At 41.3% G+C, this 17917-nt stretch overlaps 1 protein-coding gene across 1 annotated transcript in view; it reads right to left on the bottom strand.

Moving 5' to 3' along the window:
- NMNAT2 (nicotinamide nucleotide adenylyltransferase 2) overlaps window positions 1-9496 on the bottom strand; it is a 172465-nt gene extending 162969 nt beyond the window's left edge. The window contains exon 1 of the mRNA XM_032291188.1: window positions 9185-9496. Coding sequence (XP_032147079.1) covers window positions 9185-9269 — 85 coding nt within the window. The 5' untranslated portion in view covers window positions 9270-9496. The remainder of the gene's footprint in view (window positions 1-9184) is intronic.
- Window positions 9497-17917: the final 8421 nt, after the last annotated feature.

The raw sequence follows: 17917 nt of genomic DNA, 5'->3' as shown, positions 1-17917 counted from the left end.
GGAAGGTGTAAAAGGAGGAGGGAGGCAATATCTGGAGGACGGCATGGTCACACCATGTAAGCCACCAAAAGAAAGATCTTTTTAAGCTAAAAGACTTCTGAGGCTAGCTGTCAAACTATCCCCCAAAAGCAAACATGTTCCATGCAATTGAGTGCTTGTAATTGGTAGATCTCTGCCCATGGAAAACTCCCTCCTGGTAAACTGATGCTGTATTTACATATATTGAGATATGGAATATATCCATAAATAAATTTATATAATTCTCTATAAAATGAGCTCCTATGTCTCAGGTCTTAGTCTGAAACATCAAATACTAAAGAATTATTTCAAATGCCTTTGTTTAACCGAAATTTTGGGTATTGAATATGTTTTAAAAAAATTTTTTTTAAGACAAGCCTTGCTCTGTTGCCCAGGATGGAGTGCAGTGCTGCAATAATTGACTCACTACAGCCTCGAACTCCTGGGCACAAGCAATTCTCCTGCCTTAGCCTCCAAACCACTGGGATGACAGGCATGAGCTACCACACTATGCATGAAAAAAATATTTAATGCATTACTTTGTGTAGTTAGGGTCTTTTTGAGCAATTAACAATGATCCAAAACCAAACATGAAAAAGAACTATACAAGAAAGTATATTTCACAGCATCATTAAATATTAATTGAGCAACCATTACATGCAGAACACTATACTGGTGGCCAAGAGGACAATTATATTGAAAAAATTAAGACTTGAATTTTTTCAAAGAAACACTTTCAAAACTGGATTTTTATTCTCTCTTCCAGTCATGCATGGATTACCTTTAAACTATTGCCTAACAATAGAAAAATAACAAAATAAATATATTACCTGTCTACTTTTTCATTTTCCTCGTGTCTGTGGATATCTTTGAAACTGAGAGGTTCAAACCTGAGTGTTGGCAGTTGTGCTTTTTAGTTTGCCTCCACACTTTAGGCTGTTCATTTGACTTGATCTAAAATTGTAAATTTGTGTAGAAATGTTTCTCTGAGACCCATAACATTTCAAAGGTTGTTCATATTAAGCCATAATTCAAACTATTTAAGAAATAGCTTGAATTACCTTAATTCTCATAGTTCTAAGCAGAAAGGCTTAGAAATATAGAATAGGATCAAGTAAAACAAAAAAGAGAAGAGAAACTGAAAATAAATATTTCAAAACTCTTAGGACATCAGCTCTGTTCTTCATTATATCCTATTGCTTGGTTTGGAATAAATTCTAGATAGGAGATTTGCCTCTTACAGTTAGGTTGTTTTCACATGAGGCTCAGTCAGTCAGTGCAGCAGACAAAAGTAAATTGAGTCACCTGTTTGTGTGAACAAAATATCTACATTTTCTTTTTCAGCCCATTATTCTTAAGCCATGAGCAGACACTGCTCCTGCTAGTAAAACCACCTTGAGTGATCCATGAATTACCACTTGTGTACCTTCAGCTTCCCAACAAATTAGGTAGGATTGCCAAGCATCTACATTTTAATTTTTTTGAGACAGGGTCTCACTCTGTTGCCCAGGATGGAGTGAAGTGGTGCCATCAAGACTCACTGCAGCCTTGACCTCCTTGGGCTCACGATCCTTCTATGTCAGCCTTCCATTGCTCAAGTGATCCTTCCACCTCAGCCTCCCATGCAGCTAGGACTACAGGTGTGTGCCACCATGCCTGGCTAATTTTTATATTTTTAGTAGAGATGGGGTTTCACCATGTTGCCCAGGCTAGTCGCAAACTCCTGGGCTCAAGTGATCCACCAGCTTCAGCCTCCCAAAGTGTTGAGATTACAGATGTGAGCCACCATGCCCAATCCCAAGCATCTATTTAAGTATAATGTCACAGTCATCATCAGAGTGATGGGCAAGTCAAAAGTGGTTCTGTGAACTGTTATCAGTTATGCTCAATTTTACAGCCTCAATACTAACAAAGAGTCAAATTTAGGATATTGATTCACTTCCATTTTATAGTTAAAGAAAACAGAAAACCTTTCTTTTATCATTTTATTTCCATACTGCTAATAAATATAACTTTCTTGCACGAAGAAATCTTAATAATGTAACTGGAATCTACTGGGAGCTTTCATTATAAGACTCAGATATCAGCAAGGGGCAGTGGCTCACCACTGTAATCCCAGCACTCTGGGAGGCCAAGGTGGACGGATCACGAGGTTAAGAGTTCGGAGAATCGCTTGAACCCGGGAGGCAGAGGCTGCAGTGAGCTGAGATTGCCACTGCACTCCAGCCTGGCTGACAGAGCAAAACTCCATCTCCAAAAAAAAGACCCAGATGTCCCAGGTCACAAAGAAACTTTCAATTTAGGTATTCTGTCACATCAGCGCTTGGTTAGAACACATATTGCCAAAATTTTAAAGTCAGATATATGAATCTTTACATTCCTCACCAACCCCAAACCTGCTTCTCCTCTAGTGTTCTCTCTTCATCCACCTTGGACAGAAACCTACAAATTACCCTGGGCTACTACTTCACCATCACCCACTCATCACATCACCAAATGAGGATCTCTTTTACCTCCTAAATAACCTTCAGATACACTCATTCTCTATCCCAGAAACCACCAGCCTGGGCCAGGTGACCATCTTCTCTGGCTTGAATCCTGTATTGCTGAAATATGTGGCTAACTGGTCACCACATTCTTGCCCTTCACTAACCTACATTCAACATTTAATTACATCATAATTTAAAGATATGGCTAGTTACTCCTCTATTTAAAAAACAATGCAATGTCATCCAGGCTCGGTGGCTCACGCCTGTAATCCCAGCATGTTGGGAGGCTGGGGCAGGCAGATCACGAGGTCAGGAGATCGAGACCATCCTGGCCAAAATGGTGAAACCCCATCTCTGCTAAAATACAAAAAATTAGCCAGGCATGATGACACGCGCCTGTAATCCCAGCTACTTGGGAGGCTGAGGCAGGGGAATTGCTTGAATCCGGGAGGTGGAGGTTGTGGTGAGATGAGATCACACCATTGCACTCCAGCCTGGTGATAGAGCAAGACTCCATCTCAAAAAAAAAAAAAAAAAAAAGAAAGAAAGAAAGAAAAAATCTTTCTTAAAACAAAACTAAACAATGCAATGTCTTTTCATTGTCATTGGGATAAAGTCTAAATTCTTTAACATGACTTAGGAGCCTCCATAAGTGTTCAGACATTCATCTCCCTTCCTCTAGTCTCACTTCTCACTCCCCTTCTCCTTGAGCCACCCTTGTTCTATTATTCTATGATTCTGTCTCTTCACCCTAGCCTTTTTACATGGTTGAGTCCTCTGTCTGGAAAAAGTTTCTATAGATTCATTTAACAAAACTATTCAACAACTATTAGGGATATCCTACTACATGCTAGGTACCTGGAAATATATCAATGGCATTGTTTCTGTCTTCAAAAAGCTTAAGATCTACCATGGGAAACAGCCGTAAAACATACGAGATGAGAGTTATCCCCTGGAAAGCATAAGGTGATGTGGGAACAAATGTCAGGGAAGCTAGACATAATTTAGGAGTCAGTGAAGGTTCCCTGAGAAACCACTGTTAAAGCTAAAATCTGAAGAATGAACAGGTGTTAGCTGAGGTAACAGAAGAGTGGGGAGAAAGGAGGAATTTGGAGGAGTTATGGAAAGACTGTTACAATGACAGTTAAATGGAAAAATAAAAGAGTATTCAGAAAAAAAAGTCTTTTTTTGTTAGACATGGTTATCTTTGTTGGATATACTTTGTTGGTGGCTTGTGTTGCCAAGGAAAAAGCATTTGAAAGTTTCTCATGACCCTTTGTTGACAGCTAAGTTCAAATGGCTTCTTCTTTTGTAGGTGATATTGCAATTATAAGGGAATAATAAAGAAACACCATGAATGAGAGAGTCTAGATATCAAGAAAGTGGTTCTATACTGATTTTTGCTGATGAATTTGGCCCAATGACTTACACATGTACCTCTGCTTTATCAGCTGTAAAAGGGGATGATACTATTATTCAGTTTACCTTACAGGGTAGGATCAAATGAGATAGTGGTACAAAGGAAAAGAGTACCACATTATGCTTAATTACTTTTTTAATATAAGAATTTCAAGCATATTCAACTGCTATAAATCAAGAAGGAATTCAGCTTCTTGATTTATAGCAGTTCTATATATATATTAGCAGAAACTCAAATTCATTTTTCTTATGGTTTCTAGCTGTAGTAGTAGGGGCTGCATCTCTAATTCTGCAACAATAGAAGGCCTTCTTCATTACCCTTTAAGAAGAACAAAATTGAACTGTGTCTCTTCGAATGATCCAGTTCAAAGCTGGATTATGTCTTTTCAAATGATCCGGTTCAAAGCAAAAAAAAAATTGTTTTTGAAATAGGAAAACTGGAAAATCCAGTTATTTTACAATTATCAAAAAGCAGGATATAGCTGGATGCAGTGGCTCACATCTATAATGCCAGTTACTTGCGAGGCTGATGTGGGAGGATCACCTGAGGTCAGGTATTGGAGACTAGCCTCAGCAAAATAACAAGACCCTGTCTCTAAAATATTTGTTTAAATTAGCTACCAGGGTGTGCCCGTGGTGCCTGTAGTCCTAACTATGCAGGAGGCTGAGGTGAAAGGTTCACTTGAGCCCAGAAAAAGAATGGAATTTGGATTTGGTCATTTCTGGCTGTCACAGCCACCATGACCTCCTCTTTTTGGTCACATTCTCCTGGATGCTGGTGAGGGACTACTTCTGTGGAGCAAGGTGGTGGCCATGTGCATGCGTCCAACCTAAACATGCAACTCTACTATGCCACAGGCTGGGGTACTTGGAAAATGATTAAAGTAGATCTTGTATCATTTGACTTATCAGTATTGTGGATCTTTTTGCACCTGCCCCACCAAAGAAATATTAATTTTCAAAAATAATGTATGCCATAAGTTTCCAGTTCTAGTTGTTCTCACTGAAGCTTATTTCAGAAAGCTCTCCCTGGTATTAACCACTTCATCTGAATGACTAACTCCTTGCCACCTGGTTATCCCTCTCTATGTCAGGCATCAGGCCTCTGACTGGCTTAAAAGGAGGAAAAACGCTAGACTTTGGTAATTTCTGGAGACAATATCAAAGTGCAGTAAAAACAAAATAGTTTTTGGAGTCAGGTAGATCTGGATCTAAATTGCAACTAGCAGAACGTGGAGTCTGAGGCTGCAGGAAGCCATGGCACTGTTGCTGTACTCCAGCCTGGGCAACAGAGCAAGACCCTATATCTAAACATTAAAATAGAAAAAAAATACAAAAAATAGCAAGAAATATTTCTGCTGTGATGAAATCTCCCAATTCCTCTGCTTTTTTATAGCCAAATTAATCTGAGCTGTCCTTTCTTACTTTTCTATTTAAACTTGCTCTCTGACTTTCCAGTGGCAGATTTATTGACAAATATAGCAATATAAATATGAAGAAAGCTACACTAAAGTATAATCTCTACATACTTAAAAATTAAGAAGTTACATTTTTAAAAAAGTCCATTCCATATTTTCTTTGTATGTAATAAGGCATACCCATGAGATATGACATCATTCATTTATGGGTTTACTTTGCCAAAAACTTTTACTTATCCCTGAAAGCATTTTAGTTACAGTTGAGTATACAAGTGTCAAATATTTCTCACAAATATTATTTTTCCAGTATGTTTCTATAGCTTCAAATAGGAGAAATAACATCAGCTTCCCTTTCAGAGTAAAAGAAAAGCTCATTCTAAAAAATTTTACAAATATTGAGAATTGTACAAGTGCTACTTTACAAAGATGAAGAGTAAGTTTAGAAACTAAGTCTAAAACTAAAGTTTTAGTTTTGAACACCACTTCTCTTTTTGTTTATAGTCTTTCTCTTTTTCCTTGGGTAGGAAGTTGAATTTCAAGATATAAGAGCTCTATTTAAAATGTCTAATTTAAAAGCCCTATTTGTGTCTATTTTTTAAAAAAAATTTATTACAAATTTCAGCCACCTTTAAAAAAGCTTGAAAAAAGTTTTTTTTGAGACAGTCTCACTGCATTACATAGAACAGAGTGCAGGGCCGCTATCTTGGCTTACTGCAACCTCCGCCTCCCAGGCTCCTACCTCAGCCATCCTCCCAGGCTCCTACCTCTGAGCCATCCTCAGTCTCCAGAGTAGCTGGGACTACAGGCATGCACCACCATGCCTGGCTAATTTTTATATTTTTTGTAGAGATGGGGTTTCACCACATTGCCCAATCTGGTCACAAACTCCTGAGCTCATGTGATATGCCCATCTTGGCCTCCCAAAGTGCTGGGATTGTTGGAGTGAGCCACTGTGCCTGGCCGAAAACTTGATAATTTAGTTGTATGCATTATTTTTATGTTGTCATGGAGAAAATTTAAAAAGTCATTTGAAAGGAGGAAATAGTTCATAAATAACTGGTTTCTTTAGAGATGAGACAAAAATCTAAAGGAAACACATGTATAGGAATCTCAGTTAATGGGCAATTTAATTCTGTTAAGTATATGGTTCATGAAAATAGAGTGTTCATGGAATTATGCAGTCAGAAGATGAGTGGGCACTTCCTTCTGACTTTGTTGCAGTATGAAGGCCTCTACAAGACGATTCAGGAATGTGAGGCTCAAGTCTCAGTGCCACCCATCCTCTATGCATGTTCATAAGAAAGTCACTTGGCTTCTGTCAGTTTCTCATTAGAGAAATGGAAGTAATGATGCCTTTCTTATAAGGTTATTAATAGGAATAAGTAACATGGCATAGATGACAGGCTTTGTCAACCAGAAACTGCTCTACAAAAATAAATTATAAAATTTATCCAGAGCTCAAAAATTTCAATAGGAGATTCTACCAAAAATGGTTTAATGTGCATTTTGTGTTCTTATTCTTGCTTCGTTCTCACCTGCTTATGTGCTAAATTCTTCATTAGGTAATAAGCTCCTTAAAGCCATAGTGAGTGAACACATTATACTTTTTTGTGTGTTGTTCTCTGAGCTGTACTTTAATGGACATGCAAAGGACTTTGTTGACATTCTACCCTGATCCTCAGTTCTTAAACTAAGTAAATAATCACTACTGCCAAAAGTCTCCTTTCACCTTTCTGTATCTAAACTCTTCCACTGCAACTAATGCCTATTTCCAGTCTATCCTTGAAGCTCATGGAGAACTGGCAGAACAATATTCACATAACAAAAGCCTTTATTACTGTTACTAAAGAATCTTCAGCTGCAAGGCAGAATATTTGGTTCTCAATCCAAATCTGTTTTTCTTGTAATCTAAAACAACTGGAATTACCTACATCCTAGCTCCAGGAAGAAAGAAGTGGTACCCGCTGGGTTACCACAGAATCTTAGAGTCACGGAGTTTCATCCCCAGCCCACTGGCTCTTCCCTACTCCTCCTTTCTCTCAGTTCCAAAGGAAAACCCATCACTGCCTGGTCAAGGGAGAGGAGTAAAGTACAACAACATAAAGTGCTAGAGGACTTGTGAACAGACAGGAAAAGAAGGAAAGGGAGGAAGACACCAGCATTAAAGGAAAGTGAAACTGGAGCGTTCTTAGGGCACTGATATTTCTTAGAAGACCAATGAGATGCTCTTGTCTATCCTGATGCTTGAACAGAAGTCCTATTTAACAGGCAAGTTGGCATTGGTTCTTCATAAAAGACTTTTAAAAGCTGAAGGAATGGTGAAGAAGGGATGGCTATCAGCCTCCCTCCTTCTATCGTGTAGATATGCCTACCCGATTTGCCCTCGAGCTCAAAGTAATTCTGTATTCTTTCCATGAGGTTTTTAACAAGAGAGCCCAGTTCAGCGCACCTTTTAAGTTTAAAGATGAATATTTTTAGCCTGAGCCACCTCGCCCTGTCTTTACCGCTGTGGTGTGGTTTTCACAAAACCTCCCTAGGAGGGCTCCGGATAAACACGTGTGCCCGCATCCAGCTCCGGCGCGCCCTGCATTTCAGCACCGCCGCCTCTGGAGAGCGCTTTGCTGGCTGGCCAGGTCACGGCCTCCCACCCACTCTCTCACCCATCCCCAGCCCACTCGCTCTTCTCTACTCCTCGTTTCTCTCAGTTCCAAGAAAAAGCACCCTCAACTTCTAACTTCTCAATTCCTGCTTCTAAAGAGACCTCCGCATCCCTCTTTCAGGGTCTAAAGGCTCAAGCCCCGCACCTTGGAGTCCAACGAGCCCAGTGAAGCCGCGTGGTTTCCCACTGGTGGCGCAAGACCTCCAATAGGCATCGATCACCTTTCCCCTGCCGCTGCTGGACCCCGAACCGGCCAGCCAGATGCCCCTGCTCGCTGTCTCTGGCTCCACACCCCAGAGCTTCTAAGAAACAAACGCGTGATGATGTGTCCCCTCCCCCCAACACGCACACGCATATACTCGCATACACTCATTCGCACATTCATACACACGCTAGACGCCGCAAGCCTTCCGGGTGCCATCGCCACCCTGGGCAGAGCCTCAGCCAACTCAGGCCCCGATCCTTCGGCACCGGCTCGCGCAGGGCCTCCCGCAGCCGCCGCCCCGCCCCTTCCCCTTCCTAGGTAGCGGATCCCTGCTGCCGAACCTAGGTGGACCAGGGCTCCCTCCCCATTCACTCAGCAGCCACCTCGAGCGCGCAATACACAGTCCACAATTCCCAAACACTCGTCCCTGGGCGGCCCAGAACCACCAGCCAAACCTGAAATTAATCTTGAAGCCCCAGCCCCTGTCACTGGTGTGTTGGGCGCGAGTGTGTTTGCGAATCCGAGGCACATACACCATTTAACTCCTTCACGCTTTCCGCCCATGCTAAACAAACAGCATGTTACCTCCAACCCCCTCCTCCCTTCTCCGCGCCCCAACCGCTGCTCCCATCCCGGTCCTCCCAGCCTGGTAGCCGAACCACTGCACCGCCGCACTCCAGTTCTGGAATCTCGAACCCTGCCCAGCCCCTAACGACACTCGTCTCCAGTCCCCTCCCATCCCCCACCTCTGGCCCCCTGCGAGCCGGGTCTGGCCCCGGCAAGTGACGCCTCAGAAACGCAGTCTGCCTCCCCTCTCCTGAGTCCAAAATAAAGGGGCCGACCTCCACCAGCGGGATCAGCCGGCGCACCCCTCCGAAGGGGCACACGGCTTCCCATTTAATCGCCCTGGAAAACACAGGTGCCTGGGAAAGGAGAGGAGCGGAAGCGGCTTCCAGAGGTGGGCGGGCGGACTCACCAAACATCTGAATGTGCCCTTTGGTGATGGGATTGAAGCTGCCGCAGGCGAGCAAGATAACGTGGGTCTTGGTGGTCTCGGTCATGATGCGAGTGGGTCCCTCGCGCAGGTCTAGGGGTTGCCTCTCTTTTTGTGTCTCGTTGTGTCTGCAGAGGGAAAAAGGAAGGCGAGGCTCCGGCGGTGGATGCTGTGGACTCCAAGGAGCCGCTCCAGACGCAAACCGCGTCACTCCCCGCCTCCCCTTAACGCTTGCAGCTCCGGCAAGATCCGAGGCTGCTTTTGTATTGCTCTGCTCTCTTCTCTCCTCCGTCCCTCTCTTTCACTCTAGCTTCTCTCGTCCTGGTGCCCCACCCCATCCTTTCTATCGCCCCCAGCCCACTTCACTCCATCACTCTCTTCCTTGGAGTTTATCCAGAAGATTAGAGGTAGTACCCAAGCCCAGAACCAAGAGCTCACAGCATGGTATGAGCTCTTTCTACCTCTTGCCTCCTCTTGATTCCGTTTTCCTCCTCACTCTAACATTTTTCTGTCCCCTCTACTTTCTCTAACATCTCCGAGTTCAAAAATGTTTGATCTTAAGAATTTTTTTTCTCTTTTCCTCAAAATTTTAAGTGAGAAATGACCATTATTTATTTCAGTAGTATTCGTTTCAGCCTTTCCTTTTTCCCTTATCTAATGATTCCAAACTATTGAGCTGAGACCAACTCTTGATCTGATGGCTGCAGAGAGATAGGGCAGATCTGAACCCTTTCCCTGCTATATTGGTCCTTTTTGTGGGTGAAGCAATACTATCAGTTTGAGAGAATATGAAGGGGGCAGAGTTACTAAAACTGTTTTGGAAAATGATGGGGATCCTACGTAAGCTACCAAAGTTGAGACAAAGACTTCCCATTCAACAAGTGTTTCTTGAGGGCTCACTAGGTGTCACATATTGTTATAAACCCTGCTGCTAAAGCAAAGTCACTGTCTCCATTTTACTGGAGGAAGATAGACCATAAATATTAGATGACAATTGTGCAATGCACAGCAAGTGAATGCAGTTTATGCTCTGACAGAGCAGAGAGTGAGTGGAGAAGAGGGAACAAATCAGGTAGTCTGAGAAGGCCTCTCTGGGGAGGTGACATTTCAGTGAGACCTGAGTGACAGGAGGAGTTGCTAGTCTACATATTCAGAGACAGGGAAGGCCTTACTGTGCTCACAGAAATAAAAGGCTGGTGTGGCTGAAAAGCATGGGCAAGTGGAAAAATGATGGAAGACTGGGCAACAGGTGATCAGGGCCAGATCAAATGGGGCTTGTAGATTACCGCAAGAGTTAGACACTTTTCTAAGTGGAATAATAACAAAAGGAAGCTTCTGAAGCTTTTAAGCAGGGGAATAATATGTAGTTTACATTTTTATAAGATTACTCTGGCTACTGGGTGGAAAGGGAGGGCAAATGGGAAGACAAGGAAAGCATTTAGGAAAATCTGATCACCTAGGCAAGTGGAGTTGTCCTGAGACTGGGGTTTATAGAGATGAGAGAAATGAAAAGTAGATGGTCTCAGGATACGTTTTATAGATTTTGAAATTTGGCTTAAACAGTGAGTAAAGTTGAGAATGGTAAGGGAAGACAGATGTTCTATGTTTATGCAACAGAAAGAATCAATAATTCTTTGCAGATGGATTGGATATAGAGGATAGTTCTTTTTTTTTTTTGAGACAGGGTCTCACTCTGTCACCCAGACTGGAGTGCAGTGGTGTAATCTCAGCTCACCACAGCCTCGACCTCCCAGACTCTAGCACTCCTCCCATGTCAGCCTCCCAAGTAGCTGGGACTACAGTATGTGACACTATGCCCAGCTAACTTTTTGTGGTTTTTGTAGAGATCGGGTGTCACTATATTCCCCAGGCTGGTCTTGAACTCATGAGCTCAAACAATCCACCCACAGCAGCCTCCCAAAGTGTTGAGAATAAAGGCGTGAGCCACTGACCCAGCCAGAGCCAATAATTCTTAATTTAGAGATTACCAAGTACAAATATGTACCTATCCTGAGGTTTAAGTTTCTTGGATAAATTTCCACCCCATATTAGTGAGTTGGTCATTGGTTTTTTCCTTATCCAAGAGCATGTAGTGGGTGTGGAGTAAATATTTGTTAAATTGTGATGAATAGCAAATCAAACCTAATATGCACAAAATTTCTAGTTTAAATAGAACATTCCTAAGAACTGATGTATATTCATAACGAGGTTTGTATCTTCCCTAATATGATATGCAGATTAGTGGTATAAAAAGAGCAAGAGCTTGTAAAGGGAGGCTGACTTGGGTGTGAAACTCTGACACTCACTAGCTAAGCAACTGACATAATTATAGTTAACCAATAAATATTTATTGACTGTCAGCCATGCACCAAGCACTGATGTAGGGGCTATGAACAAAACAGAGTCCCTGCTTTAATACAGCTCACATTCCAGAGGAAGACAACAGGCCACAAACAAATGAATAAACATAATGGTAAAAAGTACCACAAAGAAAAATAAAGCAGAATGTGAAGAAAAGAGAAAGAAAGAAAACCTTTTTTATTTGCAGTGGTCAAGGATGGCCTCTCTGATAAGACAGTATTAGAACAGGAACCTAAATGAAGTGAAGGCATGTGTCACCTGAACATCTAGGGAAAAATATACCAGGCAGGATTGCTAGCATAAAGCAATATAAAGATTGGAAGACTAACAGTGCTAGGGGTTTTTGACAAGCACACCAAGGTGACTGGAGAAAACAAAGAATATGGAACACACTCAAAGACAAGTGTGAAAAGTAGGACAGATAATATAGGGTCTTGTAGGTCTTGACTAGGACTCTGGTTTTCTTCACTGAGAAGGGATAGGAAGCAATCCAAGGGTTTTGAGTGGAGAAGTGACATGAGCTGACTCAATGTTTGAAAAGTATGTTTGACAAAAGATATAATTTTTTTTTTTTTCAGATGGAGTTTCACTCTTGTTGCCCAGGCTAGAGTGCAATGGTGCAATCTTGGCTTACCACAACCTCTGCCTCCTGGGTTCAAGCAATTCTCCTGTCTCAGCCTCCTGAATAGCTGAGATTACAGGCATGCACCACCATGTCTGGTTAATTTTGTATTTTTAGTAGAGATGGGGTTTCTCCATGTTGGTCAGGCTGGTCTCGACTCCTGACCTCAGGTGATCCACCCACCTCGGTCTCCCAAAGTGCTGGGATTACAGGTGTGAGGCACCGTGCCCAGCCAAGAGATATAAATTTTGGAGTCTCCAGTATAGCTTATATTTATAGTCATGGGACTAGATGAGGATACCTAGGGAGACACAGATATACAGAGTGAAAAGGAGGTCCTCAGGCTCAACCCTGGGGAACACCAAATTAATAATAGTAGCTAACATTCATTGGGTGTTACTAGAAACCCAAACACTATAAGATGTTTACAGATGTTAACTCGTTTAACACTCACAATAACTCCGTGAGTTTGTATGATTTTATTCCATCTTAGAGGTAAACCTACAAGGGCACAGGGAAATTAAGTAACTGGTCTGGGTCAGACTGTTAGTATGCATGGAACCAGATTAAAACCCTGACAGTTTTAATTGAAGGCCCTACTCTTGATACAAGGCTACTCCCTTGTTTCACTGCTATGCTATACTGACCACATTTGTAAAATGAGGATAACAATGCCCAACAAGCTGCAGAGATGTGAAGATTAGACGTAAGGTATATAGGACACCTAGCATATAGTAGATGATCAATAAATGATAGCTAGTTCCTAAGTGAGAGACTAGGACTTCTTAGCAGAGATTGGAGAACAGACCAAGAGATACCTTACCAGGTGCTAAGGTCTGAATGTCTGTGTCCCCCAAAACTCATATGTTGAAACCTAAGCCCCAGCTGATGGTATTAAGAGGTACGGTGATATGGTTTGGATCTGTGTCCTCATCCAAATCTCGTGTTGAACTGTAATCCCATATTGGAGGTGGTGCCTAATGGGAGGTGATTGGGTCATGGTGGCAATTTCGCATTGTTTAACACCATTCCCCATGGAGCTGTTGTCTCGATAGTGAGTGCTAATGAGATCTAGTTGTTTAAAATTGTGTAGCACCTCCCTCCACACACTTCCTCTTGCTCCAGTCATGAAAGACCTGCCTGCTTCCCCCTTGCCTTCCAACATGAGTAAAGGTTTCCTGAGGCCGCTCTCTGCTTTCTGTACAACCTGCAGAACCGTGAGCCAATCAAACCTCTTTTCTTTATAAATTACCTAGTCTCAGATATTTCTTTAGAGCAGAGCAAGAACATACTGATGCATAGGGCCTTTGGAAAGTGACTAGATCATCAGCTCAAAGAGGATTAAAAGAGGCTCAAGGGAGCTCATTTTTTCCTTCTACCATGTGAAGACACATCTAAGAACCAGGCACCAAACCCTCACCAGACACCGAATCTGCTGGTGCCTTAATCTTGAACTTCCCAGCCTCCAGTGAGAAATAATTTCTGTTGGATATAGCTGTTCCTAAAGCTAGATCTACCCATTAGACTTCCCAGTTAAATAAATAAATTCCTTCTTTGGCTTACTTCCAGTTGATATAATAAAGACTTAGCAATAAATAACTTGCCTAAAGCCACACAATGAGCAAACTCTAATTTGAATAGGTTTACTGTTATTTGTTTCTGAAATAGTCCTAAGTAATACAAACAAGTTAAAACATCTAGAAGTGTATAGTTACCAACCTTGAGCCACTTCAACTCCAGCAATAGAATGAATATGGGTGTGAAAACTGAGACTAACAGGTCTAATTGGTGCAAATTTTTCTTATGCTTCCATTTCCACTGAAATTAATTTAGTTGTTACTGGCAAGTGTACTTTATGGGTTTGCTATATGGATCAAATAAAACCATGTGTGGGCCGGGCACGGTGACTCATGCCTGTAATCCCAGCACTTTGGAAGGCCGAGGTGGGTGGATCACTTGAGACCAGGAGTTTGAGACCAGCCTGGCCAATATGGTGAAACTCTGTCTCTACTACAAATACAAAAAACTAGCCGGACATGGAGGCACGTGCCTGTAGTCCCAACTACTCGGGAGGCTGACACACAAGAATCACTTGAACCTGGGAGGCAGTGGTTGAAGTGAGCTAAAATCACGCCACTGCATTCCATCCTGGGCAACACTGAGACCCCATCTCAATAAAATAAAATAATATAAAAAGCGTGAGTAAAGAACTTTGTTAAAAAAGCATACTGCCAACTTTAGGTAAAATTTTGCAGTTGCTAAATACAAACACCAATTGTTTTTAAGTGTTTAGTTGTTTCTACTGATGCATTTGTTAAGACTGTTTCTGGAAGTTACAATCTTAGAGAGTAATGGCTTTGGGAATATGCCAGTAGTCTACGTATCAGCCAATGAAAACAAATAGCCAAAAACACAATAATGAGTTTATTTTCAGCGAAAGCTGGTTTATAAGATGTAAGAATATCAAGTCTTGCATAATAGATATTCCTTAATATATATAGTGATCTATTCTCAGGGGTGCTTATTTTAACTTAGGTAATATTTTGTCCAATATTTCAACTTTCTGACAGCTGGAAATTACTTTAGGCTGTAAAGAAGGAAGCAGAGTCATTCTCCCGCTGCCTAAACCTTCCAGTTTGCTGGAGCCAGTTCAGTTTCCCTAATAGCTCGAGGCAGACATTCTTTCCCTACCATAAATACCTGTTCTGAAGGGGCAGACTTAAGTGTCCATTGGGTTTGAAAGAAATGTGCATATGTGAAGTCTAACAAAGTGGCTACGTATGCTTACGGGCACATAAGCTCACTTATCTCCCTATTTCCCCAGACAAAATTGATTATACATTTTCATCACAAATTAGGGTAAAACCATTTCATGTTTATACAGCTGGCTTCCAAAGTAATATTAGGGGCTGGGCATGGTGGCTTACACTGTAATCCTGGCACTTTGGGCGGCCAAAGTGGGCAGATCACTTGAGGTCAGGAATTTGAGACAGGCTTGGTCGACATGATGAAACCCCATCTCTACTAAAAATACAAAAATTAGCCGGGTATGGTAGTGCCCGCCTGTAATTCCAGCTACATGGGAGGCTGTGCCACTGCACTCCAGCCTAGGTGACTCAGCGAGACTTCAGCTCAAAACAAACAAACAGCAAAGTAATATTAGGGATCATTATTCGTAGGAAGAACACAAAGACACACACCTATATTCCTGGAGTCGAGTCCTTCAGTTTCAAGAATCAAGTCAGATGTTGAATATTTATTTTGTGGTTTTCCATTAAAAATATTTTCCTAAGGAAACCCTGCCTCTTTTTCCACATTTATACAGTTTTACCTCTTTTGCTTTCTTTAGAATAGAGCTAAAATAATTGGCATTTCTCTCTCCCTCTTGCCCACAAGCAAACATTTTTATGTCTATGGAATAGAAAATATCCCTAGATCAAGATTTCCCTTCTTTACAGCATTAAATCCCCAAAATTTCACTCAGATTTATACTTTATGTAATTATTCAAATAATAATTCACAGGTGAAATATGTTCCCCATTTTTTAAGAGATGGGGTCTTGCTATGTTGCTCTGGTTGGTCTTGAACTCCTGGCCTCATCTTCCCACTTCCATTTCTCAAAGTACTGGGATTATAGGCATGAGCTGTTTCACTCAATTTATATTCCCAAATGTTAAAACCTAATTATCAGTTATAAGCATAGCAATTCTGCTGGCACCACAGTGAAAGAAAGAAAGTACACAGGTTTCTATTACCAGTAAGAATTGCACACCATTAAAAATAATAAATTTCTTGAGCTAACTCTCATATTTGCTCATTTGTTCATCATGGCTTCTTTCAGATATTGGGGGAGGCGGTACAAATTGAAAATTTCATATTTTCAATTATTTTCTTGAGGCTGAAAATCTTACTACTTATAAAGTTTTCCCAAGAGCAAAAATAGGAGACAGAAAAATCAGTACTAACAGACTTGGAAAGGGTATAATTGATTAAGAAGTAAAATTATTCCCTGAAATGACATCTGAGAATATCTCTGCCTCCTTCCTTTAAGTCACCCAAATGAAAAACACATTTGGCTCAAGGGAGTATTAAATAAAGGGTAGGGAGATTAAAACACAAAATATTTTTTCCATTAAGTCAATATTTCACAATGTGGTTAAGTCAGAACTAACTTGGAATTTCAATCCCATGACTCCCAAATTTATCAGATGTAAAAAATAACAGTGTCTCAGCTGAGCTAACAACTCTCCCATAATAACTAAACTAATTTCAGAGGAAATGATGGCACAAGAAACATTTGCACCAATTAGACCTGCCAGTCTCAATTTTCACAACCCATGTTCCTTCTATTGCTAAAATTGAAATAGTTCAAGGTTAGTAACTGTGCACTTTCAAATTTTATTTTATTTTATTTATTTATTTTTAAGATGACGTCCCACTCTGTCACCCAGGCTGGAGTGCACTGGTGCAATCTAGGCTCACTACCACCTCCACCTCCTTGGTTCAAAGGATTCTTCTGCGTCAGCCTCAAATAGCTGGATTACATGTTCCCACCATCATGCCCAGCTAATTTTTGTATTTTTAGCAGAGATGGGGTTTCACCGTGTTGGCTAGGCTGGAGTCTCGAACTCCTGACCTCAAGTGATCTGCCTACCTCAGCATCCGAAAGTGCTGGGATTACAAGCATAAGCCACCGCACCTGGCCCACTTTTAAATTTTATAAATTGCTTGTATTAGTGAGGATTATTTCAGAAACAAATAATGGAAACTCTATTCGAATTAGGGTTTAAACCAAGGAGGAAATTTATTGATCTATTTGATTGGGAAGTCTAACAGGTAGATCCAGCTTTAGGAACAACTTATATCCATGAATTCTGATAATATCATCAAGATCTTGTTTCTTTCTCTCACCATCTCTTATTTTACTTTCCTCTGTGATTTTTTTTTATTCTCAGATCTGAGTGCTCTCTGCATTAAAACAAGGTGGCTGCTGGCAGCCCTAAGTGACACTTTCCTTACAGATGATAATCCCACTGAAAGACAGCATATTTGCCCAGAATGCCAATAAAAGTCTCAATGAAGAGTCTGATTAGTCCTACACTGATCATGTCTCCATCCTTTTTCAATCACTGTGACTAGAAGGGGGAATTGGTTGGCCAAACCTGGGTCACCTGCCCACACTAGGCTTGAAATGGGAGGGGAATAGGAAGAAAAGCCAATTTCATCTGAATTTCTTAGACTGGGCTTGTAATAGAGGATAGAGAAGCTTGGCAATAAATACAGTGTTGCTATAAGAAGGAAATACGTAGTGTAGACATCACATTATAATCTGAAAATGTCTTGTTAATATCTGTAGGTCCAGCACCTTGTAGGAAGTAAACTGAGATTTATTAATTTTTGTGGGAGGGTAGAAACTAATGGAAAAAAGCAAGGCATTCCAAGGGAAATGTGGTCCTGGATAAATTCAGGACATTTAGGCTGTAGCTTTTAGGGACTAAGAAGAGTGTGGGAAACTCTCTCTTGAGGGTGAGAGATGGAAGCTTAATGCTCTCTAAATCCAAGCTGTCTAGTTGGCATCTAGAAGCTTCTAAACTTCATTCTTTCTCTCTTGCTCCCTCCCTCCCACTTACTCCTTCCCTCCACATAATCTATTGTCTATGCCATACATCAGCATCATCCTTCTCTGAAAGCTTCTTAGTTCCTGCTGCTTCATAAAAATGATTTGAATTTTC

Source organism: Sapajus apella, unplaced genomic scaffold (genome assembly GCF_009761245.1).
Source record: "Sapajus apella isolate SASKATOON/1434 unplaced genomic scaffold, GSC_monkey_1.0 scaffold25, whole genome shotgun sequence".
Lineage (NCBI taxonomy): Eukaryota > Metazoa > Chordata > Mammalia > Primates > Cebidae > Sapajus > Sapajus apella.
The sequence above is the reverse complement of the archived record's forward strand: the minus strand, read 5'-3'. Positions and strand labels throughout refer to the sequence as shown.